The sequence below is a fragment of the Notolabrus celidotus genome, chromosome 10 (assembly GCF_009762535.1).
Source record: "Notolabrus celidotus isolate fNotCel1 chromosome 10, fNotCel1.pri, whole genome shotgun sequence".
In the NCBI taxonomy this organism is placed as follows: Eukaryota; Metazoa; Chordata; class Actinopteri; order Labriformes; family Labridae; genus Notolabrus; species Notolabrus celidotus.
In genome coordinates this window covers 403873-431285 of record NC_048281.1, presented here as the reverse complement: position 1 = coordinate 431285, position 27413 = coordinate 403873, and the positions used below count along the sequence as shown (strand labels likewise).

General features: G+C 40.3%; 2 protein-coding genes across 2 annotated transcripts in view; one reads left to right on the top strand and one right to left on the bottom strand.

Annotated features, from left to right (window-relative positions):
- Positions 1–18333, top strand: part of LOC117820409 (carboxy-terminal domain RNA polymerase II polypeptide A small phosphatase 1-like) — a 33386-nt gene extending 15053 nt beyond the window's left edge. The window contains exons 2-7 of the mRNA XM_034694158.1: positions 3540–3688; positions 7884–7985; positions 12413–12469; positions 13777–13869; positions 15298–15483; positions 15652–18333. Of these exons, the coding sequence (XP_034550049.1) occupies positions 3540–3688; positions 7884–7985; positions 12413–12469; positions 13777–13869; positions 15298–15483; positions 15652–15780 (716 nt within the window). The 3' untranslated portion in view covers positions 15781–18333. The remainder of the gene's footprint in view (positions 1–3539; positions 3689–7883; positions 7986–12412; positions 12470–13776; positions 13870–15297; positions 15484–15651) is intronic.
- The window catches only part of obsl1b (obscurin like cytoskeletal adaptor 1b), a 34389-nt gene continuing 25274 nt past the window's right edge, over positions 18299–27413 (bottom strand). The window contains exons 18-22 of the mRNA XM_034694157.1: positions 26534–26695; positions 26352–26456; positions 25914–26180; positions 22615–22884; positions 18299–19591 (exon numbers count right to left, since the gene is read on the bottom strand). Coding sequence (XP_034550048.1) covers positions 19581–19591; positions 22615–22884; positions 25914–26180; positions 26352–26456; positions 26534–26695 — 815 coding nt within the window. The 3' untranslated portion in view covers positions 18299–19580. The remainder of the gene's footprint in view (positions 19592–22614; positions 22885–25913; positions 26181–26351; positions 26457–26533; positions 26696–27413) is intronic.

Genomic DNA, 27413 nt, shown 5'->3' with positions numbered 1-27413 from the left:
TGGTGGCCCGATCCCGCAGCTGTAACACCTTCAGGAGACGGTCCTGGCGCTTGCTGGACTTCTTGGGCGCCCTGGAGCCTGTTTGGCAACAATTGAACCTCTCTCCTTGAAGTTCTTGATAATTGGATAGACGGTTGACTGAGGTGCAATCTTACTCGCTGCTATAAACTTCCCTGTTAGGCCCTTTTTGTGCAATGCAATGATGGCTGCACGTGTTTCCTTGCAGGTAACCATGGCTAACAGATGAGGAACAATGGTGTCATGCACCATCTTCCTTTTAAAGTGTCCAGTCACTCAATCATGACAGATTGATCGCCAGCCTTGTCCTCATCAACACCCACACCTGTGTTAATGTGTGTGACACCTGTGTGTCATTGAAATGATGTTAGCTGGTCCTTTTGTGGCAGGGCTGAAATGCAGTGGAAATGTGTTTTTGGTGATAAAGTTCATTTTCAAGGCAAAGAGGGACTTTGCAATTAATTGCAGTTGAGCTGATCACTCCTCATAACATTCTGGAGTATATGCAAACTACCATTATAAAAACTGAAACAGCAGACTTTGTGAAAATTAATAGTTGTGTCATTCTCAAAACTTTTGGCCATGACTGTACAGTCAACCCGCCCATAGTACAATCACGGACGCAAAATATAGAAATTTTAATTTTAAAATAATACAGCACTCAGTTCCCTTCTTATTCCACCCACCACGTCACTTTCTAACTCATTACAGTGCTGCTAATACATTTACCTCACAGAGAATATGCTGAATCTACATAGCTAAGAGGAAGAAATAAAAGGTCTTTTATTTTGTAGTTTCTCTGCTGGGATTTTTTCTGAGTGATCACAGTCAGGCTGCATCAATGGTGCCCAACACTGCTCAAAGAAATAGTCCAGAAGCCGGTTTGTATTCTCTGTTCCATGTGTTCTCTGCCAAACAAGGTATCCATTGCAATCATTACACATTTCCACACAAAGCAGCCTGACAGCTCCTTGATAGGCCCCATAGAGCGGCAACAGATTTAGCAGCAGGCGAATGCTTCAGCTGACAGCTCTGACTGCTCATCAAGCTCTTTTTTTTTTCAAACACTGGCTCTCATCACTTTGCCATCAGTTGATGAGTTGTTTTCTTGTTCATGCCAAAAGATTTTGGGACATGGCTTAGTAATGTTTATAGAGATCAGTTTCTCCTGTAAGGGTTCATGAAATATTTGGATGGTAGAAAGTAGAAGTAGAAGTAGTTGTAGCACACGTGATTTGAAAACTTTGGCCAGTGGTTTTGCTGTAGGTCTAAGATACTAACCTGGTCAACAGAGGGCAAGTTTAACACTCTCTCTCTCTCTCTCTCTCTCTCTCTCTCTCTCTCTCTCTCTCTCTCTCTCTCTCTCTCTCTCTCTCTCTCTCTCTCTCTCTCTCTCTCTCTCTCTCTCTCTCTCTTTATGTCCCTCTCTCTCTCTATCCCTCTCTCCAACACGGTCTCAGCAGATGTGTGTCTAACATGAGTCTGGTCCTGCTGGAGGTTTCTGCCTGTTAAAGGAAGTTTGTCCTTGCCACTGTAACTTGCTAAATGTGCTCTGCTCATGGTGGATTAAGATGAGATCAGACTGAGTCCTGTCTGTAAAATGGGACTGGATCTTATCCTGTCTTGATGTTGGGTCTTTGTTAATAATAGAACATACGGTCTAGTCCTGCTCTGTTTGGAAAGAGTCCGAGGAGAACATTTGTTGTATTATACAAATAAAGATTGATTGATTGATTGATTGATTGATTGATTGATTGATTGATTGATTGATTGATTGATTGTTTGATAAATATACGCTACCAGTCAAAAGTTTGGACACACCTTCTCATTCAATGGTTTTTATTTATTTTAATTATTTTCAACATTGTAGATTAATACTGAAGACATCAAAACTATGAAATAATCTGGTTTTGCCATAATCTGGATTACAACAGTAGTCAAATAGGGCTATCCATTGTGTACTAACCCTACCTCTGAACAACACAACTGATGGTCTCAAACACATTAAGAAGGCAAGTCATTCTACAAATGAACTTTTGACAAGGCTCATGTTCATTAGAAACCATTCCAGGAGACCACTTCATGAAGCAGACTGAGAGAATACCAAGAGTGTGTAAAGCTGTCATGAAGGAAAAAGGGGGCTACTTTACAGAATCTAAAGTATAAAACAGATTCTGCTTTGTTTAACACTTTTTGTTCATTCAATAATTCCATATATGTTCTTTCATAACTTTGATGTCTTCAGTATTAATCTACAGTGTTTACAATAATTAAAATAAATACACACCCTTGAATGAGAAGGTGTGTCCAAACTTTTCACTGGTAGTGTATATTCTACTATATCTACTATCTGCTACTGGCTGCTGATATTAACACTTGTGAACATTTTGTATCTTTAAATATAAATATTTTAAATTAATTTAAATTAATTAAAAAGCCATTACTGCATCAAAGTGTTAAAGGCATTTTTTTTCTGTTAAACTAATAAACAATTCAGCAAAGAAAACAAATTGTTCTGAGAGTAATCTCTACATTTCACCATGAGAATATTGTTATTTACTCAGGGAAATAGTTTTTACACAGTTAACAAAGTTGACTCTGAAAATAAACCTGGTTTACGATCTCCACACCTGACTGTTTTTCAGCCTGAAACAGACACCTCTACTTTGTTATGTAATGTCTAATAACCTTTAGCTGCACTGCTAAAATAGGCATGGTCAAGTAATTCATAACATGACAGAACTCAGCAGGGGTCCTGCTGACAGTCCAGACTGATGCGCAGATCAGATGTACTGGACCCCACGCTGGTGCCAGCACTTGCATCACGAAACGGATCACGTTTTGGCCTCATGTGACCGAACAACACGAAATACTATTTCTTAGATGCTTCTGGAATAAAATGGTTCAAGATTGGTAAAAAAAAAATATGAAAAATATGAAATCCTGAAAGTATGAGTGAACAGTTTGACTGATTCCTCTGTGTAGTGATGTTAAACAACAACAACCTTAGTCAACTGACTTCTGAAGGTTTAGAGGCTGATATCACCTCCTGTTACACACATGATGATGATACAATCAGTCAGAAAACAATAAGAAGCATCTCTGCCCCTCAGTTCTGTTTGTATATCAACCATCAGTCACTCAGTCTTTATTGAAGCAGCAACACATATCTCATGACACTTTACATAAGAACCAGGAGCAGAGACAGACTATACTCTTGGTTATAATATTTAATGAGACCTGACTTTAATTTACCAGAAAGCTGGCAGCGGTAGTGAGGAGGAACTTCCTTTTAACGGGAAGAGACCTGGAACAGAACCGCTCGTTTGTGGTCAGTCATCCGACGCGACCAGATGAACCAAAAATAGCGAGGTCGTGGCATCATCAGAAAGAGAGAGAGAGATGGAGGGAGACAGACAGGCAGATTGACAGACATACATAAACACAGCAATAAAAATAACAACAGACATGTAATGAGTCTAACATGAGTATCAAGTCTTATGTTTCGTCTCTCTTTTTAGTTTCCATCGATGTCTCCCCCTCAAAGAAGCCCCGCAGCAGAGGCCTCCTCCACAGTCTCTTCTGCTGTCTATGTCACCAAGAATCAGAACCGCCTCCAGTCAAAAACAATGCCCCCCTGCTGGTGGAGGAAAATGGAAGTCTGTCAAAAGTAAGTCCTCCTCTAAACATCAGTCTTTCTCTCCCTCTTCCTTCTAGTATCGACTTACTCTCACCCTGCCCCTTGACCGTCTTTGACCAGCATGTGGGCAGCATTGCGAGAAACGCATGTATTCTTGGCTCAGAGGTTTTTCGTGTTTACAAGAGCATTTCTCATGGGCGTGGAAGTAATCAACGCCAGTGTTGAAAGTACTCCATGTTCGGACATCAATCAGGATGATTGGGCAAAAGAACACGGGTGGACAAGTTACAGAGGCGGACGCCTGACTGGAAGATGACTGCGTTGCAAAAATCCAAGAATGGCTACCGTAGATGTGCCAGTGACAGGCTCATTACACAGCCTGCAGTGAGGAAGAGGCCTCATGGCGGAAACTATAAAACAACGAAGGTATCAAGAGTGATTAGGAGCGTGTGGTCACTCACCTTATTGTGGATTTCAAAGAGTTTGATTAGAAAGAACAAAAGATCCCAAAGTCTTACTTTCAAAATCAAGGATATCTGTGTGAGGCTTGGTTGAATACGACACGTATGAATGGTAAAGATACATGCAAAGACAGACTGAGAGTCCATCAGGGACTGACCACTACTCCTTTACATAACATTTTGGACTATTGACAATTCTGTCTATGGTTACACTGAGGAGATATTCTTGGAAAACAACATGACTTATGAGAGTTATGGTCTCACGATCAAGTGGTCAAGACGTTCTCAGGTGTCAGTTTCAGATTAATGTCTTAGTTCAGCCTTTTATAGAGATTTGATATTCCAGAAGTTATTTGTCACGGCTCTCCAAAGCCCCAAAAATAAATTGCTTGGTCTCTGGCAAAGGAAAAGGGGAGTTGAGTCAAGTGCTAGGCTCAGTTTTGGTTGTGACAACTTGTCATGTCGACTAGCTTGCTGCTCCTGTTGCTGTTCCTCTACTGAGTGCGCTGCAGTCTCAGTGACTCCCCCCACCAGCTGTGTGCATATCCACTCTGAATGGACCCCCCAGTCACCTGCTTGTCATTTGCACTTGGACTCTGCAGGAGCCAGACCTAATGCATGGAGTAAAAACTTGGAGCAAACAAATTCCAGACTGAGAAATAATTTCCTCATGTATTTGGAAAACTCTGAGAAGAGAAACAGCTCTGAGGAAGGAGTGTCTTCTACTGAAGCCATGATTGCTGAACAATGTCAGGATCCCAAAGTAACAGAAGCTGAAGATTTAACCAGCCATTCAAAGGGAAGTGCTGAACTAGGCATGAGGGTCCTTGTGGAATATACCGACGAGACTGACAACGGCACAGAAATGGACTCCTCTCTCCTGTGTGTGGAAAACTGTGACATGACTAGAGATGAGAATGAAAACTTCTCATTGTGCAGTGGACACTCTGAGAGCTTTGAGCAGTACTGTGAAAGTGAAGGATCTTTCGAATCCGACCAAACCCTTGATAAGTGTGAGACTTCGGGGTTAAGCCAACCATTCGATGAATGTGCTCAACACTGTGAGTGTTTGAAACCTTGCAAGTCCTCTGAGCACTGTGCTAATCATAGCTTAGCTTCTGAATGTAGTCCTTGCTGTGAACATTGTGCAGAACACCTCCAGTTATGTCAGCAATGCAAGCCCTCTGATCAACAGTTTGAGACTTTTGACTCTGAGCCAGATCTGTTGGCATTAAACTGTGATAGTTTGGAGCAGAGTGAAATGTCTGATTTCATACCTGAATGTGTAGACGACTTCGAGTCACAGCAACAGTACGAGTCGGCTGATCAGGAGAGTGAGGGCTTCGACTTTGAGCCAGACGCATCAGTTCAGGACTCTGAGCAATGTCAATCAACTGGTTTCACAACTAATGTCTCTGACTCTGTGGACTCTTTGGACTGTGACACTGACCTTTATGAAAATGATGGCAATCAGGATCAAACTGAACTTAGTGAAGATCACAAGGATGATGACGAAGAGAGCTATCCGCCTGAACAAGAGGACGAGCAGAATGAAACACAGCTTATCGATGAAGAGTTTTATTTTGATAGCAATGAAGACGGGGCCTTTGTGGATGAATGCCCTGAAGAAAACTCTCAGCAAGACATCCCAACAGAAATGTTTGAAGCTGATTACCCTGAAACAATCCAAGAGTATGAACAATGTGCGATTTCAGAGCAGTGCCGCTCTGGAAAGACCTCAGGGTTCTGCAGTGAGGAAGATGGCTCCTCATATTCCTCCTCTTATGAAACCAAATCCTTTAAAACTTGTCTCGGGTGCAGTATTCCTTTCGATCGCTGCTCAGATACATCTGGGGAATCTGAAAAAGGAGCTCAGGAGGATTCATGCGATGAGCAGCTGCAGTGGGAATCTTTTGAAGATGATGAATACGTGGAGCGAAGCAATGTTAACGACAGTAATGAGGACAAAAAGAAAACACCCTCGGTGGATATTGTCCTTGAGGACTACTTTAGTCTGTTTGATAAAGCAGACTATGTCGGACAAGCCTTTAAACAAAAGCAACATTACATCTCCTGCTTTGAGGGAGGAGATATCGATGACTGCTTATTCATTGAAGCACTTCAGTCTGAGAAAAAGAAACTGGCCAAGGATGCTTACAAACTTAAAGAAATCAAAGAGGAAACTCCAGCACAAGAAGCAGAGACCTGTTCAGATTCCCCTGAAGAAGAGGTAGAAGAAGAAGAAGAAGCACGTGAGGATAATAATGAGGATGATGAATGTCCGAGAGATGAAACCTCTTGGGAGTCTTGTGGGTTAGAGAAAGAACCCGAGGACTGGACCGTAGAGTCAGGATCAAGTTTAGAGAAGGAATCAGAAGCAGCAGCCAATTCTCCTGATGCAGAGGAAGATGAAGAAACGTCTGACGACCATGTTTCTGAAAGCTCTATTGAAGAACAAACAGAGGGAGAGAGTATGTGTGCTCCATGTGCAGAGGACATTTCTGTGGAAGGTGATGCTTATGAAGATGAAGTCTCTATCGCTAATAACTCTGTTGACCAGTCTGCCATCGACCATTTTCCAACAACTGTTACTGAAAACAAAGACCAGCTTGAGCCGAAGGACAAAGAATTTATCGAATGTTCAGAAATGGAGCCATATTGGTCACTTGTAGCTCACGAAGAAAATGAAGAGGAGTCTGAGCCAGGCGTTGAGGAATACTACCTTTATCACATTATAAGTATTCAGTCATATGTAAAGAATGAACTTGTTATCTGTGAAATAACTAATAGGGATCCTAAATTCACGAGTTTGGAGGACTACTCTGTTGAGGAGAGAACAAGTGATGAAGAGGAATGGGATGAAGACCCTGAATTCATAGACATTTCAAGAGACTTAAAAGCTCCTTTAGGTATTATTCACAGTGTTTCAAAAAGTGAGCACACTGATGCACACGCGCAGGTCAAAAGGACTGAGGACAATGAGGCCTCCGATCACAGCACGGACTCAGAAGAGGAGCAGAGCGAGGATGAGCTGTCTGAGCTTTGTGAATGCGAGTGCTGCATTCCACCAAAAGAGCAGGTATGGTAATCTATGTCTCCGCTGAGGAGTATTTCAAAAGATTAACAGAGAGCTGCAGGAGAAAGTTTGAACACCCCAGAATAGAGGCAATACTGTCAGCCTATTTTTACATTTATCATTCGACTGTACCAACTGTGGTCATTAAGAAGCTGAGAGAGAACCCATCTGCAGATCTTGGCAGATTTTCTGTGTTAAACTCCAGACCTTTCATTACCATCACATGTCGGCTCAGTCTGCACAGACTGACACATGCTCCAGTGCTACTTGCTGACTCTTTGCTCAGGCCATCTCATTTTTAGCATCAGAATCACATTAACAAACACCGATCCTTGACCACTTGCTGAAGGATGAAACACAGAATGGTGATACTTACATACTCCGTCAGCATGGCAGCAGCTGTAGCATCCAAAGCTTCCTATAAGCCCTCAACAGGACACCACAGCAGCAGTCAGACTCCCATGTGACCAGAAACACACACACATTAGCAGTAAGTCCTATATGACAAAGTCAGGTGGTCATTTCTAATGAGAGATCAAAGTTTACATCAAAAACACATAATTAGAAACATTATTAAATGTAATAGAACTGCTGATTGAAATGTGGACTTAAAGCTAGATGAGCTGTGTAAGTACCTCGTACCTTCGTGGTAAGACAGCCTTAAGTCTAAGTTTCCTCTCTTCCTCAGTTTCCAGCTAAACCACTGCTCCCACGGATGAAATCCAATGATGCGGGGAAGATCTGTGTGGTCATTGATTTGGATGAAACACTAGTGCATAGCTCATTTAAGGTAAGTTGGCCTGTGTGACCATCTTTCCCATAGTCTTACATGTACTGTATTCACTCACATCAACATTGTAATATTCTGTATAACAGTATTTTAACTCATAAGTGCTCAAAAAAAACGATTGAATATTCAGCTCATCCAAAAGAGATCTATAATTAAGTGTGGATGCAGGTTAAGCTCAAAGTTTTACAGTGTGTAGGTTTGAAGGATTTTCCACATTTTTTGAGTGTACACAAGGCTAAAATACATGTATCTAGGTAACTAGAGTGTATTTCGTATAGAGTGTAAGCATGATGTCATGATGTGTTAGTACCTCTGATCATCAAAGAGTACAAAGTCTAAATACACTTTGCAAGATATAGGTGAGATTATTGTAAATCAACAACAAAGTTTTTTTGTATCTGAAATAAAGTTAAGCTAACTCTGCTAAGAGTTGGGCTGTAAGGAAGGTAACTGTCGGTCTGTAACTGTGCTACTGCCTATCTTGGCCAGGACTCTCTTGGAAAAGAGATTTTGAATCTCAACGAGCATTTCCTGGTTAAATAAAGGTTATAATAATAATAACAGTAACCAGGCATTGACTCTAGCTTCATACGAACTACAGAGTCTGGAAATTGAATAGATCTCCTGATCAAAGTCTTGCCACTAAAGAGAACAAATGTATTTGCTTAAATATCAAACTATGCCTTCAGGTGTGATTTGCCTATTCCATTTAACTCAGTTCATTTCAAACAGCTGTATTAGTCCTCCCATGAAAAATTGTTACGGAGCAGCTGGTACATAAAAGTCACTATAAAAAAAACACGTACTGAAAATAGTTTATTCATATGAGTTTAAAATATGAAATAACATCTAAAATTGATTAAATAGACTTTTTCATAAATAAACAAACTGAATAAAACAATAAAGAAATAAGTCTTGGTAAACGGGTAAAGGGATTTGTGTTGCTTAAATAATAAAAGTTTGTAATGACACATAAAACCAAGGAGCATTTAGTGATGTAATCACAGAGGGGATGATGGGTTTGAATCAGGGTCAGTTTTAGTAAACTATAACAACATCCTGAAGGAGACTTAGAGAATTCTCTTAAAGAACAGAGTGTGTGGTCGCTCAGCTTTTTGTGTCCAGAAGAAGCCGTCTGCTGTTTTTCAAACTGATATTAGAACTTCATCAGTGAAAATCCCGTCATAAAAACAAGTCCAAATGACTTTCCTCACCTAAGTCTTTCATTTAGTCTTTAATTACTAAAATTTGCAAGTATTCAAAAATAGATCTCACACTGTCATCGAGTGTGACTGTCAAAGAAAACAACCTGCTTGCCAAGCTAAAGTGGGCAAAAATAGCAGTAGGATTTGCACCTCATCATTTTGCATATTTTTAGGAGGGAGATGACTTATTTTTATCTGAAATGACTGACTCCACGTGCCACATAAGCATTAACCACTTATTTTATGGCGGCTCCAGTTTCATGATCAAACCCACCTGCACCCAGGTTTCAAAGTCACATCTAAAAATGGAATGAAAATCTAATGTGAAAGATTTTAAGGTGAATTGCACAGGAAAAGGAATATTTAGCTGTGAACTGTAATGTGCCATTAGTTCTGAGTATTTTATCCCAACATTTATAAATAAAACCTCTGCACAACATCATTTTAAAAAGAATATAACTTAGTCCTTGTCAGTGTGCCTTATATACAAGTTTCAGGTAACAAGTTGAACTTTACATTGTTCCACAAATAACAAGTATTTTTGATCAGCCAGATACCTTTTAAGGTAGCATGCAGCGAACAAAGTAATCAATGCCAAAAGTCAAGGCTCCCGTGTCACCACAAATTATGTAATGAATGCCATGTGGTGTTTAGTCCTTCTCAGGTCACAGACTGTCCTAAAGGATGTCACTGGATATTGCTACTAGCTATGTGTAAACAGGGTCAGACTCTATGAACTCCATGTTTAACATTGAGTGGATAATACAATTCATTATTACTGTGACAAACATACTAAATATAGTGTTAGGTAAGACAGTTTTGGAAAAGTTGAAGTGAGAGGCAGGTGTGACTTTTTCAATAAAAAAAAGCCAAACTTATTCAAATCTAATTGAATGTGTAAAAATTAAACAGTTACATGGACTTAAAGGTGTACAACTTCTAAATATTTGCACATTAATGTTAGTCTTAAGCTGTCTTGCCTTGCTTTTTAGCTTGTCAGTAAAACAGGCTCACATTTTGCCAAAGGTAAAGGTCAAACAGCCCTTATTTCGTCTGCAGTAAAAGTAGAACAAACATGTCAACACATTTTTTGGTATGTACTTTTAGATATGGCAACTGCCATACAAAAATTTGACCACAAAGTAAATTTTCAGAACGCAGTACAGAACCTTTAACAGTGTCTAATGTGCATGTCCATGATGATGAAAGAAGCTCAAACTCAGAAGTTTAAATTAAGCCTTAACGTGGCATCATTGTTTGATCTACACTCTGATATAGAACAAAAAATGCAAATACAAAGTTTAAGTATAACTCTTTTTTTAATTAGTTTCATTTTTAACTTTAATGTGCCAAACTTTCATCCCGTCAGGCCTTCATCAGAGCATAAAAGAGATCAACAACAAACAGTCAGGTTTTAATGAAGGGACATTCCTGCACAATGAAGCAGTATGCAACACACCTGTGTGCACTAGAGGGTGACACGGGAGTGCATTGTCACTCCTGTCCCGTCCCACTCCTGGTAAAATGACTCCCACGCCCATCCTGCTCCCATTCAGAATGACTCCCGCTCCTGTACCACTCCCATTTTTTTTTTCTTTTAGTCTGTGGGTAATACATTGAATACAACAGGAACAGTTCGTCTGTGGTAAATATAGGGAGGCATTTATTTCCTTAATCCAAATAAAAAACCTTCACTAGAAGGCACAAAACATAAATGATACATGGCCTGTGGTCCCTATAGTAAACTGTGAGCCAATGCACACAGTGTACATACAATGAACCGAGAAAACTTTGTTTTGTCACGAGTAAGACTTACCAACAGTCCCTCAGACCTTTTGGGAATTAAGATATACCAGCAGATCACAAACTAGTGTGGCTAGTATAATTAGTGAGATGAAACTCATACAACCCCACTTCAAAAACAATGAAATATCCCTGTAAGAAGCAGAACCCGGGCTTGTCTCCTCGTCATATAACTGACAAAACAACTGTCCGGCACTTTTTAATGTTTAAACATGTAGTTTACAGCAGAGTCTGATCATTTCCCTGTAACCTGTAGTAGTAAGAAGCCTTTTTTTTGCCCTCCAGTGGGGTGGCGTTCCATAAGTGTGTGACGTCACGTGAAAACTATGAATTGGTTGGTTCCCGCTCCGGTCTGCTCCAGTTAACTTTTTTTATCCTGTACGGTCCCAATCACGTGATTAATAGTAAAGTTGACTCCCATCCTGCGGGAATCCCGCGGGAAATCCCGTGACCCTTGGGATTCCCGAAAAAATGTCAGCCTCTAGTGTGCACACCCTGGTGGTAGAAATCCCACCCTCTGGGAGATGTAGTTTTAGATCAGGCGTGATATCACAATGGAGACCTGCTACACATCACATCGTACAAAAAAGGAGGGGCGTAGCAATGAACATTTAGCTTAGCACATTAAAGTGTAAATTGCACTGTCTAAGAGTGCAGACATCCTCCTTTCTACATTTGAACTCCTTGATGCTCCAGCATCTTACAAAGTTTGAACCAGGTTGAGCGGTAGTCTTCCAGCAGAACATTATGTTTGGTCTAAGCTGTAGCATCTACAGGCCACTAGCCGGGTCTGTACCTGCGGTTAATCATCACTGCCATAATGCTATGATGCTCTCCTAAAGGGAAGGAAAGGAGCACAGATGACAGATGGTGCCTCCTAGTGCAGTGTGGTTTGTCAGTATATTTTGAGCTAAAAAATGCAGATAAAGTTTAATTCACGATGATTTTTTTAATGCCAAACTGCTCAAATGCAAGATATGAACCAATGAGGCATTCTGGTTAATATCCTACATAAAGCACTGTTCACACTCACACCTTTTGATCATGGTGCTGTTAAATCCATTCTGTCCTACTTCCATTACCTCATCGTTTACACACTCAGCCATGACTTAAAGTCTAACAGGCTGGGGACAAGACTAATATATGAGACGTGTATTACAGGTGCGAGACCTGTCTAGAGATATGAGCTATTTTAATGAGCCCTGTCACTTTCTGTAGTGACTTACAGCCTGTATTTCAAGGAGTCATATTATTTACAGTGATTTGCGAGTCGGCGTCTTGGCGTCTGTTTGCCTCGTCATAGAGATGAAAGTGATACGAAAGAAATCTGAGGAGAAGATGTGCCAGAGATTTTCTCTGGAGACCATAAGAGAAATACTCTTTTTGTGTGTTTAACTCTTTCACTTTTGTTTCCAACAGCCCGTGAACAACGCTGATTTTATCATTCCAGTGGAAATTGATGGAACAGTTCACCAGGTAAGAACATGAGGAAACATTGTTCTCTTTATTTTGCTTTCATGAACTCTCAGGTGTGTCGAGTATAAATTATAAGAGCTTGTACAAGGCTGCAATACTTCCTGCTGTAAGATTTATATAGATGCATTTTATAAGCTGGACTGGCATCACTCCCTGGACATATGTCATCTTACGCACACCGCCCACATTAATCTGCAGTTTCTGATCTGAGCAGAAGGAGGCTTAATCAAATCTTAAAGTACTGATTTGTAGGTATAGAACCCAAAAGTAAGGAAGTAAGATAAAAAACATGAAGCAACTTCAGTTTGCATTATCAACTCAGTGCTAGCAGTCTGACAGAGCTGTGGCCCGCTCTGTTGATGGCTCCGAGCAGCAGGTGTCTATTTCCATGGCCTGACGAAATGAGGAAACCCTGGCAGACTTCTCAGAAATCACTGCCATCAATCTCGCACTGCGGCGCATATTCTGCTCTGCTCATTGGTGCTCTGAAATGGCAGTGACGTTCCCCTGCAGGAGTTAAATGGTAGCTGTTGTGCTGGGCCTCTCAGAAGACAGAGGAGCTTTGTTGTCCAAAGGGCCTGGGTCTGTTTCAAGTAATCCAGGATAGGCTTGTTAAAGTGGGGAAAGCCTATTCGGGACAACTTGGTTCAGAAACAGGGCCGCCAGCATCTCAGTGGAAGTAGAAATTCCTTAAGTCCTTTTGAGATGAATCTGTAATATTCATGAGGAAAGTTTTACCACTTTGTGTTTTATAATACATCCTTTGATGTCTTCAAAGTGACAAAGAGTTCCTACACAGTTAGAACAAGTGTTGAATAAGAAGTTTCAGGTGTGTAGGACTGAAAAGAAAGAAGTATAGAAGAGTTTCCACATCACTACCCATCTCCTGTTTGTTTGTTTGTTTGTTTGATCGAGAGTTAAAAATAGAATCAATAGAACTGAGTTCATGTAACAACAAGTGCTCATGGTGTTAGGAGAGGCCAGCAAGGAAAGCCAAAATGTTTACCACTGTGTGAGGAGGTGCAAGCCAAAGGGAGCTTGATGTTGAAAGCAGGACAAGAAGTATGCAGTGTGACCGAATACACACTCCTTAGAGAGCTCGCTCTGCACCCGTCTGTCATAGCCTGCAAAACAGCTCTGCCTCTTATGACTGAAACCAATCTGCAACCATATTAGATTAGAGAGTTTACCTCAGAACTGCACAAAGTGTCCTATAACAACAAGTATCAGGCTTTTATACACATTAACTGGCACTTCTTAAAAATAGGGGGAACACCAATAACAGACAACTGTGTTTCCTTCTGCAGGTGTATGTGTTAAAGAGACCCCACGTCGACGAATTCCTCAAGAGGATGGGAGAGATGTTCGAGTGTGTTTTGTTCACTGCGAGCTTATCCAAGGTGAGACAGCCGTTTTCTTTCTGTGTAACTTGTTGTTAAAGTTTGACTCCACACAACAGATAAATTGCAGAAGAACACAAACAACCTGATGCAGAAACTGACGCCTGTTTTTCTTTCCAAACAGTATACATTGAATAAGTGAAACCCCAGTGTTGTTTGATTTATGGCTGACCTTCTGCAGACACTTGCTCAGATAAAGATTTATTTATGATACCTGTCACTGGATTGCACTGACATCTTAACCTCTAACATTTACTTCAAACTATGTTAACCTCAGCCTTGACTCAGTTTTGTGAAACACTTGTTCAGTTCTAACCTGGTGACTCACTCTGTTGATTAATGAGATTGTAGTTGCGGTGTTTGTCTACAGCACGGGACAGTATGAGGAGTGTTTGGTGACCTCAGTCTGAAACTAAATGCTGATGTTAGAATGAGAGCGATCTTCAGAGTTGCAGAACGGGCCCTATAGCTGACAGGCACAGTATGGATGTGCTCAAACTGAGCATTGAAATCTGATGCAGCTTCTGGGTCAGTGTAGGTTGTAATATTGAAGTTTAAAGGCTTACTCTTAAACATGATACACTTTGAAATACCCTGTAAAGTGCTACAGTATTTACAGACTCATATACCTCATACATAATTAAGTTATAGTTTCTAGAGAGAGAAACGTTGGCTCTCTGCACAGACTTCAAAACAACATATTGGCTCATAGCCCCATATTTGACTTTATATTATATATATCCTTCATTTTGACTATTTGTTTATTTTTATTTGATTTGGGGCTTTTTGCCTTCATCTGAATAGGACAGCGTGAGAGGGACAGGGAATGTAGGGAGAGAGAGAAGGAGGTCAGGGGTTGACATGCACAGAGTCATGCCAGGATCAGGAAGGAAACTGTAGCCTCTGTACATGGGGCGCCTGCACTGCCAACTGAGCTACACCCTTAATTTTGACTTTTTAAATATTTATTTGTGGCATCTTTTAAATTTCTTCTTAAAAGCCTTTTTTACAGACTTGCTTTTATGTGACTTTATCTTTCTAACTGCTTTTACTTCTATTTTATTATTAGTTTAAGTTTTATCCAACTAATTAATTATCTTAAATTTTATTTTATTATTCTATTTGATCATTTATTGTTTAATTTGTTGTTATTATAATAATAATTATTATTATTATTATTATTATTATTATTATTATTTATTTATTTTATTTTTTGTTTATTTTTTGTTTTTTTTCATTTATTATTTGAATGTTCCTAATTTATCCTTTTCACTTTTCTAATTTTCCCGATGTGATGCTGTCTCTTATTCTGAAAACCTCTTTTATTGTCCTTTTAATGCTTTGATTTACTTATCCATTTGTATTTCTTTATTGTTTATTTATCAGCAATGTTCTGAGCCTGCCCTTGTGTTTTTCCTGCTGCTGCAGTACGCAGATCCTGTGTCAGACCTGTTAGACAAATGGGGGGCTTTCCGTAGCCGTCTCTTCAGGGAGTCATGTGTTTTCCACAAAGGGAACTACGTAAAAGACCTGAGCCGTTTAGGAAGAGACCTCAACAAGGTCATCATCATCGACAACTCTCCAGCCTCCTATATCTTCCATCCTGACAATGCAGTAAGTTCTTCAGATGTCTCTTTATATTTCCAGCACAGTATTGACATCCATGAGAATAAGGATACTTAATACTTGTCTGATGCTCACTAAATAAATATAGCTTGTGTGTGTGTTTTATAACATTTACAAAATCTGTAAATTAATCTGCTCTTGTTTTCAAATCTCCAGGTTCCTGTTGCGTCCTGGTTTGACGACATGTCAGACACCGAGCTCCTCGATCTTATCCCCTTCTTTGAGAGACTTAGCAAAGTAGACGATATCTATGATTTTCTCCAGCAGCAGAGGACTTCAAGTTAACAGACACAGGACACTAGGATGAAAACCATCACCAGCGGCTGTCGCCACGGGGCCACGGAGGCTGGTGGGCCAAAAGCTCCACGCTGCTTCCAACTACAAGGACCACACTGCAAAAAATGCCCGTTATTAAATCTCATATTCGTACTGTTTATTGCACAAAAAGGCAAAAGAGATCCTCTGATGAGACTGATGCTTTAGCATCGAAAAGTCCACCAGGATGAAACAACAGTACCTAATCTCAGTCCTAGATTTTCTTTCTGTATCGCTACTTTAACGCTGAATATGAGATCAAATGACTTCTGTAGATATCTTTGCAGTGCAGCTAGTGCGTTGTTGTTGTCGTAATGTGACAGCAGTAACCTATGTAAGTGTGCTGTAAGCCTAGATTGTGTGAACAGTTGTTCAATGCCATTTTACAAATGAACCACATCAGCCATTTCATGTCAGTATCATGTAGCACTCAACAGAAGACATGCAGACATTCACAGCTGCCCCTTAAATCAGTGTGTGTAGTAGAAGACAATCATTAACTGTAGAGGATTATTTGGGATTAATAATTCCTGTAACATGTTGTTTACGACTTTATGAAAAGTTTGATCAGCACTTATGACATGCCCTCAGAAAGCTTTGAACAAACACTGTTTCTTGGAGGACATCAGACTCTGAAAACACCACAGCTTTCTCCTTCAGATTGAAAAAACTGGAACATGGGAAGTCATATCTAGATGTGTGTTGATTGTAGTTTTTACTCACTACATTACAGATGATTAAGAACATCTAATCACTAAACTCAGTCATACTGGAATCTAATGATCACCATTCTATTTGTTATATTCTTTCCAGTGTAGTCACAACACATCGTAACCTTGTTTTCCATAAATCAACAACACACCTGCAACAGATCTGAAAAACACAATGATTCGACGTGAAACTCAGCCTTGTTAGATTTCTCTTCACTGATCTGACATTCACAAACACAGACCTGCCCATGCATAAATGGTCATATCACTTCTGTACATATCTTGATTTTAGTCAATCATTTTGTTTGGTTTTAATGTTGTTTTAATTAATTTTATTTTTATCTTTGAGTTTTTTTGAATCAGCCGCTGCAGTGAGGGGCTCATCAGAAATGTAATTCTGTTAATGTGTGCAGGAGGAGGCTGCAACGTCCACGGCAACTTGAAGGGATATTTCAGGACTTTGAAACCTTGGTCTTAGTTTTTTATTTTTGCATAAATAGATAGTTTGGGCCCGCTTCTGTGAAACAGGCTGTCATGGCTGCTACACAATCTTTTGAGCAAATGTGTCTGATCATAGTACGTCCACCAAAAGTGCTTTTTTTTGCCACAAAGAGGCTCGGATTGTCATAGAAGTGTCTGACATTGTTATTGAATGAACCCTTACAAAGAAAGCATTGAATTGCTGTCTTTGAGACACCAAACTCCATTTGAAAAAGCTCATATTTTGCAGAGCGTCACGGTTAAGAGGTCTGCTCTTATGCTTATGTGACTTAACACTTATGTGGTTGAGTAAGAATGATTTAAGATGCATTGTAACCTGCATGTCATTCCCTCTCTCTTCCCTGCAAAGATGGTCAAAACCTGATCTTTGTAAAGGGATCTCAGGGTGCTGGTTGAGCTCATTGGTGAAATCACACACCCGATGTACAGAGACCACAGTTCATGAAGCGGCAGCTCCACCCTCTGTCATTCCCACTCTCTTGCTTCCCTGCACCCTTCTATCCACTCACCAATGGCGTAATAACTGTGTACAAAGGCCCTTTAGTTTCAATATTTTAAGTGATCACACTCAAAGTAAAGTGTGCCTTCATGTGGCCTGCCTTTCTTAATGATGTCAGATAAGTTACACAATACTCGGAGCCTGTCAGAGCCTCAAACTAATCTTTGCTGGACCTGCTTGAATCAGACACATCACTGTGGAAAAACAGCCTGTCTCCCTGCCGACTGAGACAATCTACTATGACTCTATGTTAATGTGCCTTATCTGCTAGTTCTTTAACCAATGCTACAAAAAAGGGCCTGGTTTTAAAAGTACTGACATTTCTCTTCAGTTAAGTTTGCTGTTTGATTTCAAAGCACACTTTGATGAATACTTTCAGCAAAAGTTTTTTGTTTATAGGATTAACGTGTAACAGCATTATCAGCCTGTTTCTTCAGTTTCACAGGGGAAACTTGAACCAGACATGTGCTCCAGCCCTGATTGATTTTGCCTTGGCCTGGAGTGAGTGTGTGTATCTCTGTATGTGTGTGTGTGCGTGGGTTTCTGTGTGATTGCGCCCGTGTGAGTATTTACATTGTTTTAAGATTTAAAAAAAGATACTTTGGCAATATGTGAAAACCATAACCTGTCTTTGAATAATGATTTAACTTTTTTACTGTATGCAACAAGAGTATTAACCTTGTGACTCAAGTAAAGAAACTGGTTTATGTAAGTGAGTTTTTAAAATTGCTGCTGATTAATGTTGAGATTGAAAATACCACAACTAGAGATATTTTTCATTGCATCAATAAAGCATGTTTTATTGAAACAGGTCATATGACACCACATTCGTATTTCTTTATACCTAACGCTCAACACAACATGGCAGAGGTGGAAACAAATGGAAATATGGAATATGGAACAGGTTTCATATGAAAACATTTATCATTCGCTGTTGGATTCAAACATAACACCAACACAAATTTAAAGCCGGCACACCCTGACCATCAACCAAGGCGATCAAGTCATTTTTGGATTAATTCTTTTCTAGATCTTCTAATTTTTGGCCCAATGTATTTACAATACAAGCCCCCTTGCAACAAGGCATAACTCTTTTCATTCAAACTTGAACTTCCAGTTTCATAAAAGCATGAAAAAACAGACAATAATGAAAAAAGGCAAAATACTGAAATTAGATGACGCTTCTTAAAGCCTGAAGCTAACTGTGAATTTAAGATGCATTTATGTCAACTGAAACCTTTTCAAACTGATGCTGGTGTCAAGTATTCTCACTGTCACACAAAACCATACTCTGATATATGCTGAAATTACACTGAGTGCAAATCAGGTTATACTGCAAGGCAATCGCACAGTTACACATAGAGTCTACATGCCTGATTCTGACAGGAGACAATGACAAAATAGTCCCTTTCAACAGTCAGCTGCAATCAGTGATGTTTGGAGAAACTACAGAGGAGTAGAACAGCAACCGGGCTAACAATGTGTAGCATTACCTATTTCTAGAGTTGTATGACGTTAAAACCAAAAGCAGTTTGAACTGACCTCATGGAATAAGTGTCACAAGGCGCTTACACAATTGAATGATTTTGTTGCTCTTTTTTTAAATAGAAGTGTCCCTTTAAATTCAGATATCTTCACATCCTCTTAACTCACATGTTGTACTGATTCATGAATCGTTCCTTTGGTTTTTACAGTATTCAAATCAAATATTTATTGTCACAAATTCACATTCAGCATGAACCTCCACAGCACAGTTACAGTCGAATCACTTACACATGGAACATTATTTACATCCAAACTGCACTTTGCATTATGATTAAGAAACTTAAAAACATCCACACACTCTAACAATGACACAAAACAGATATGTAGTTCATTAGATGTAAGTTACTGAAAGAAAATCGAATTCCTTAAACAATAAAACTGCATGAAAATCCATCACAACCCTGTTTAAACCACTTTTATAGACATTTCTTTTGTAAATATATAAGCAAAGTCAATGTCACAACTCAAAGGCATCAATCAGTGTCAATTAGGTGATGACAGGTCAAAGATGGTGCTCAGGGATCGCCTGAAATTTGAGCAGAGAAAAAATTAGACTGACAAGCAGACAGCGTCAGTCAACAGGTTTGACCTTATTCTGTCACAAAGCAGTCACGTGTAATCCGTCCAAACTGTGAGTTTTTACTCTACAGTTAAAGAAGCCATGTTGCAATTAGCTTCCATTATACGTCTGTATTGTTTTGTGACTTTTCTGTGATTACAAAGTCTGGACGAAGTGCTGAGATAAACTGTCAGAAGGTCAACTTAGACTCAGACTATCAGAACCAGGTAAGACCATAGACTGCACATTAAAACAAGAGTTCACAGACTGTAGCAAAAACATTTAGAGACACCTCCTGACTCCCTGCAGTATACAGTAGGTCAGTTAGTTGGTTTCATGCTGAATTATGATCAAGTGTTTATTTTTCAGATATGTTTAGTTTTATTAGTTATTTGATGTTAAAAAGAGGATGATTGACAGCTCTGTTGTTGCCTGCTGCAGCGTTCTTTATCGGATCTGCAGAATAGAGGAAGAGCCAGAGGAAAGGTAACAAACTGGAGTCTGTCTGTAACGAGTTAGTACAAGGAACTAAAGTCATTCTAAAAAAGTAAAGAGGATACAGTTGAGTTATTTGCCTCTGAAGTGTCTCTGATAAGTGACATTAATTAGATCTTAAAGTGGAGATATTTAACAGATAAACACCTCAGAGTACAAATCTTCAGAAGTTTTTTGAGTCACTTCCCACCCCTTATTCATCTGTAACATCTAAGGTCAGTTTATAGACACTTTTAACTTTCTTTCTAGGTCAAACATGTCTTCTGCTGGAGCTGATCTTCATTATTGGCACTACATCAGATCTTGAAATGGTTCACCTCCATAGTCAGATGTATGAACATAGCACTTTCTTTAAAGCCCACATAATAAAACAAGTCTAAAAATAGTTTACTCCTCTGCACATTTAAGAAGCCAAAGATGGTTTTGTAGGTCTGTGTGCTCTGTATTGGCTGACCTACATCGCTGGTAGAACCATAAACACCTTATATTATTTACAGAATGCAGGGCACATGTAGCCAAAACATTCACTGTATTTATTACTATGCGCTACATGTGCAGCGCCAAGTCATGCAACACACTTAACACGTTATGTTGCCAGCTGGGAATCAGGCTGGAGGCTTTAAGTATTGATTCATATTTGACTTGTTCTGGTGCCACAGGTGTAAATATTGCTCCTTTGCTGAGTAGTTTAACAGTTTTAAAAACATCATCACATTCTGACACATTTTACTCTCATTTATTGAGATTGCAGCGATCCACTTCAATTGATGCTTCCTCAGACTTGTGGACTTACTCAATACTATGTTATTACCTCCATCTAGTGGTAAGTTGATTGATTACATCACTTTTAGTTCCACCTGCTGGTCACCTCGGTTCATTGTTATGCACTGTCATCTAATAATAAAAGGCTCTCTCTAGCACTTCAAGGAATATTCTGACATGTTTGTTTTGACACCAGGTTGTATAAATGCAATTCAACACTTGAGGAGATCATTTCTATCATGTGCATACCAATTATGAACCTGTGCAAATATAGAAGTGGTAATGATTCCACTTGCTATCAATAGCCACTATTTGTCATTAAATACATCATTTTTTCTCAATGTACCTTCTTTTTGCGAGCAAAACTGGGATTGGTATTTTGTGTTTAACATAAGCGCCCTCTGCTGGTCAGAGTTGAAAGTTGTGCAACATGTTGTGTTGATTTGTGTTAAACTCTGCTTAAATCAATCAATCAATCAATCTTTATTTGTATAGCGCCAAATAACAAAAAACGTTATCTCAAGACGCTTTTACAAACATAGGAGCTCTAGACCACTCTATGTCAATATATATCTAATCTATCAGAATATATATCTAAAAAAAAAAGAAATGTTCATCAAAGACCACAGATTGAATAAATACGTTCACTTCAGTTATTTTTCTCTGTGACAGTTATTTATCCATGTGATATGTTTGACAGAACATCCAAGTGAAATTTAAAACACTTCTGTGATGATATGGATTTGCTTCCTGCAAAGCTACACTCCTGCAAAGTCTATGAGGTCTGCTGGTCAGAAACTTCTTGTGGTCCCCAAGACCAGGCTGAAAAACAGGGGTGGCCGTGCCTTCTCGGCAGTGGCCAAACTGTGGAACGAGCCCCCCCCCCCCCCCCCCATGTTAAACTGTCCCCAACATTAACGACTTTTAAATCCTGTCTTAAAACATATTTTCACTCCTTGGCTTTTAACCCAGCATGAGAGTTGTGTGGTCTCTGTCTCTGTTTGTTCTTTTCTTTATTTGTATTTGCTCCTACAGTGTTTTTATTTTATTTGTTATAATTTATTTTATTTTTTTGTTATTTTAAATATTTTTTAAGTGTTTTATGTGTTTAATTCTGATTCTTTAATGTTATTGTATTTTATTTTCTGACAGTGTTTTATGTGTGTTTTTTACTTATTTTACCTCCCTGTGTGCAGCACTTTGCTAAACTTGATTGTTTTTTAAATGTGCTACATAAATAAAGCAGATTGGATTGGATTGCTTTAAAGTAATAGTCACTCACCACATTAGGCTTTACTAGCTAGATTATAGCTTCATCATTAATCATTGTGGTGTGGCAACACTATCAAGTATGAAGTATTTTCCTTAGCTTATTTCCTCTACAAAGCTGGCTGTCTGAGGCTTAATATGCTTCTGTTGTTATCAGAATAAACTGTGCTGAAGCCAAAAGTGAATGTTTATGGCTGGTTCATCACACAGGGAAAGAGACAGAGTACATGTCCACTCCCGGAACTATGTACTCACTTCAAATAGTTAATAAAACAAGATCAATCTATTTCCACATGACTGAAAGAAATGTTACTATTAATTCATCCAAAATGTACTGGCTTTCATTTTACTATTTCAGGTACATGAAGCTGGTCAAAATATAGTCACAACTAAAAGTAAACTGAAGATAAAATGCTAAATATTTTGAACTGTTAATGCCCTTAACCCCTTCTTTTTATCCTTACCCAGCACCCGAAGCTGTGCTCTGCTTTTTGCTTTCCCGAAGGTAAACTCCACCTCTCCACTCATGTCCGGGGAGGTCTGTCTGAGGGTCAGCCTGTGGACTGTGCCCATCTTCTCCAGGAGGACCAGAGAGCTGGCCTGTAAGGGTTCCCCGCTCAGGCTCCACACAGGGGCTTTGAGGACCGGGGCTGAGACCTCACATTCAAAGCAGGCCTCATCTGGAGCCGTGACCTCCACATCCGTCAGCTCTCTGACCATCTGCAGGGACTGGGCTGAGTCAGAGCACAAACAAGAGGGAGAGCTGTTAGTTCACAACTCATGTCTTCATTCTCTTTCTTATGAGCAACAAAATCCCAAATCATTTAGTTAGAGGTGGAATCTAAAAGTTCAAAGGGGTTCATTTTCAACTCACTTTGTGTGAAATATCCCATGTTCAGTTTTCTGTCAGCGATGTAAAGTTATCTTGACGAATGAGGATGCTAGTTTGCTGATTTTGTCTTACTGTTTATTTTCTGAAAGATATCTTACCTGCTACATCTGGCCCCCCTTTAAAGCTGCTGTTGGTAGTCAGAGGGACTAGTCAACACTATCCCTCACAACCAGATTTCCTCTTAGCCCCCCCCCCCCCCCCCCTGTATACACTCATGATAGTGCCGTACTCATAATCAAATCAGAGGACTTAGTAGGGGCCGCCCCTCAACCAATCAGCATGGAGGATTGGAGAGTAGCCATGATTGGTCCTTGATAACGGGAACAAGGGGAATAATAACATTGCTTTATACATAGGTATTAGAAAACACAGAGATTTCTTAATAGTCTCAAATTACTTCACTTGCTGATGAGTACCGATGGGCATTCTGACCTTTTCTCCAAACCCAGCAGGAAAAAAAGAAGCACTTTTTACACCATTCCTACCAACAGCAGCTTTAACAGGAAGCCTAAGCTGTGTTTTAAATACCACAATGTATCATGATAATTTAATTTCCCTCACTAAAATTACATTATTTTTAAATACATTTTAATTCCAAACTCTAGTTTTTGAAACTGCTGGTGATTCTGAGTGTTTGTGTTACTGTTTGTTTGTGTGTCATGGTTTTTATGCAGGGCACCTCTCAACCCCTAAAAGCCATCAAGTGTTCATTAATAACATATCAATGAATGACAAAAGTATTAATAGGTTAAGTAAAATGAGGTTACATTTTGTTCTGTTTTTATCCTGTTAGAATCAGAGACGCTACATGTGTTAGCTTTGTTTCACCAGTAGGTGGAGCTCTGAGGTCAGGTTTAGAATCCCCCACTCGCTGAGTAAGCATCAGCACAGGTGGCAGCTCTATGTTAGTGAGCTGATGGGGAAAAGAAGTGTTGAAGTTCAAGTATGACAATTCAAGACCAGGCAATTCTCCCTTATACACTTATTGTTGGTACACAATTATCAACACTTTACAACTACCAGTAAATAACTGTAGTAGCAAAGTATACACTACCAGTCATAAGTTTGGACACACCTTCTCATTCAAGGGTTTGTATTTATTGTAATTATGTAAACATTGTAGATTACTACTGAAGACATCAAAACTAGGAAAGAACATATATGGAATTATTGAATGAACCAAAAAGTGTTAAACAAAGCAGAATCTGTTTTATATTTTAGATTCTGTAAAGTAGCCCCCTTTTTCCTTCATGACAGCTTTGCACACTCTTGGTATTCTCTCAGTCTGCTTCATGAAGTGGTCTCCTGGAATGGTTTCTAATGAACATGAGCCTTGTCAAGAGTTCATTTGTAGAATGACTTGCCTTCTTAATGTGTTTGAGACCATCAGTTGTGTTGTTCAGAGGTAGAGTTAGTACACAATGGATAGCTATACCTTTTTGACTACTTTTTCTTCTTTTTTTTTTTTTTTTTTTTTCTCTTGTCTGCATATATATTTCTGGTTTGCGTCATGTTTGTCACAAACTTTCAAATATTAATGCAATTTATTCTTGCAGCAAAAGAAAAGAAAGAAAACCTTTTTCTTCTGTGCTTGTGACTGTGTGCATGCAACCATCACCATCCCTCTTAGAACTCTGGCCTATCTTTTATTGACAGCTAATATCATGTTCTGTAAAAGAGGGCGTGCACACCTAGGTGGACCAAAAATAAAAATAAAAAATAAGAGAAAGTGAAAGAAAGATTACATAAGGATATACAAAGGGACAGGGAAAGAGAAGGAGAGAGAGACCTAACACACTTAGATGGAGAGGGACCATCTCACCATGATGCCAAAAAAAAAAATCCTTGGGGTGATTCTAATGATTAAGCAACCCTTAGTGTCCACAATCATTACTGAAGCTAGGGTCGCAGAGGGTTGCCGCCGTGCTGTGTTCTATTTGTGTAACGAGACCACCACTGGTGCAGATGAAACCACTTGGGTCAGATCAGCAGAGTGGTACGGCATGGCACCCGGGCCGCGAGAGCAGTCAGACCGAAGGACCCAACCCGCCGCGGGAGACCCAGGCCAGGGGACAAGCCAAGGACCCAGACCGGAAGCAAACAGGTACCGCCGGAGCACCCAGGGCGACCCCCAGGTCACCCAGTAGGAGGAAAGGGGGGCGAGGGGGGAGAGATCCCGCAGCCCCCCCAAGGGACACCCCCACAACACCGCCCCCACAGCCCCCCAAGACGGAGCCAAAGGAGCCACCAGGGCCGAGGGGGCCCGGCACCAGGAGCAGACAGCCAGGCAGACGGGCAGGACCAGGACCAGAGCCCGCCAACGGGCGCGCCGGAGCGGGGCAGGGCCAATCCCCCCCGCCCCCCCAGACGGCCCGACCACTCCCCCCAGCCACGCCCCCCACCCACGCCCCGCGACTGATGGACCAGGCCGCGGGGGCATGGAGGGACACCCCAATGGCTGCCGTGGTAACACCCCCCCAGCTGCGCGCCCCCCCACCCCCAAAGAGGACCGCGAGGGAACCCCGGGAAACCCGGCCCCGAGGGCAGCCGCGGACCAGGCCCCCACAGGGGAGGGGGCAGCAGGGGGACGGAGGGTGACAGGGACCCCAGCCCTATTTGACTACTGTTGTAATCCAGATTATGGTAAAACCAGATTATTTCATAGTTTTGATGTCTTCAGTATTAATCTACAATGTTGAAAATAAGTAAAATAAATAAAAACCATTGAATGAGAAGGTGTGTCCAAATGTTTGACTGGTAGTGTATATCTGAATACTTAATTAAAGTGTCTTGGAAGCAGATCACCCTTCATGTTGCCTCGTGTATTGTCAGATGGGTGCAGAGTTTGTAATTGATCGTGACATATCTTACCCTCCACCGTTAATTTTGCAGAGCATGAATGCTCTCCAACCTGCACGCTGTATGTGCCCTCATCGTGTAGCGCCACCTCCTGGATGATCAGTTTCCGGTAACAGCCTTCACTGCAGATCTCAAAGCGCTCAGAGGGCAGGATGACATTGCAACCTTTGTACCAGCGGATGCTACATCTGGGATTAGACACAGCACAGTCCAGGAGCACACGGGTCTTCTCAAGGGCCGTCTTATCCTCCAGAGGTTTCACTATGTTGACAGGAAGCTCTAGACAAGGTGACATTTATGTTAAGGAGTTTGTAGTATAATTGGAAGACTAAAGAAATCAGAAGACCTCTGGCTTGATAAAAACACTGCTGTTTCTAAAAGTTGACACATCATCCTCCCTTTATGACCCCTTTTTGAAATAAGAATCAAAAATCAGCGGTATCATTATACCTTTGATGTCCAGCAAAGCAACAGATTCAACTTGTCTAGCGACAAACTTGATCTCTCCAGAGTCCTCTGCTCGCACATTGCACATTAGAAGAAAATGTTTGGTCCCTGAAATGACAGTACAGGTGTCAGCACACAATATTTCAATCTACATTCATGGGATATTATTTACAGGTCAAGCTGACCTTCCTGGCGGATCTTGATGGTGCTGGTGGGCTGTATCCTCTCGCCATTTTTGTACCACTCTCCTTGCACATCCTCCACTGAGATCTCACAAACAAATACTGCATTCTGATCTTCTTGGATGTCCAAGTCCTCAAGACCCTGAAGGATCTTCAGCTCACGCTCTGTGTAGAGAATTAATATGAAGTGGAGACCGCTTAGCAAAATCAAAGTGACAAAAAAGAAATTAAAAACAACAGCAATGTTAAAATAAATTGAGGAACAAATTTTCATTTGAGCAGTGGACAGTAGTTCTACAATACCAGGAATAATCTACTCAAAACTGCTGCCTTAGCATGTAATTATGTGTTTTTGTATTTATTTTTTAGCAGAAGCATTAAATTATTGTGCATCATTCTATTAGCTGCCAATATAGTTTACTAGTGTTGCATTTTTTTGAAATCACATTTTAATTCAGCTAATTACTTTTTAACAAACATTCACAATTATAAACTTTTCTAAACATGCAAAAAGAAAAAAAAACGACAAAATGCAGCACAACTCTAAAACCTTGCACAGTTACAAAAAAAACCCAACTATAATAACTCAGGCAATAACTGCACATGGTTATCCAACCAACCTACCCACCAATGGGAGATGTGAGAGCGTTACTTGTCCCGCCCTCACAGGTGAGACAAGTTTTCAAAAGAGAGCGAGAGACGTCAATCAAGTTTTGTCTAACCAAGCAAAACTCAATACACCTGAGTGGGAACAAAGCTGGCCTCATGAAGGGGTAAGGAAGAGTGAAATGCTTGTTAAATGTCTGTTACTTCTCCCCAGGGAAAGCATTGAAGAGGTGGTATCACACAAGAGCAGGGTAACTACTACAGCCAACATGGAGGG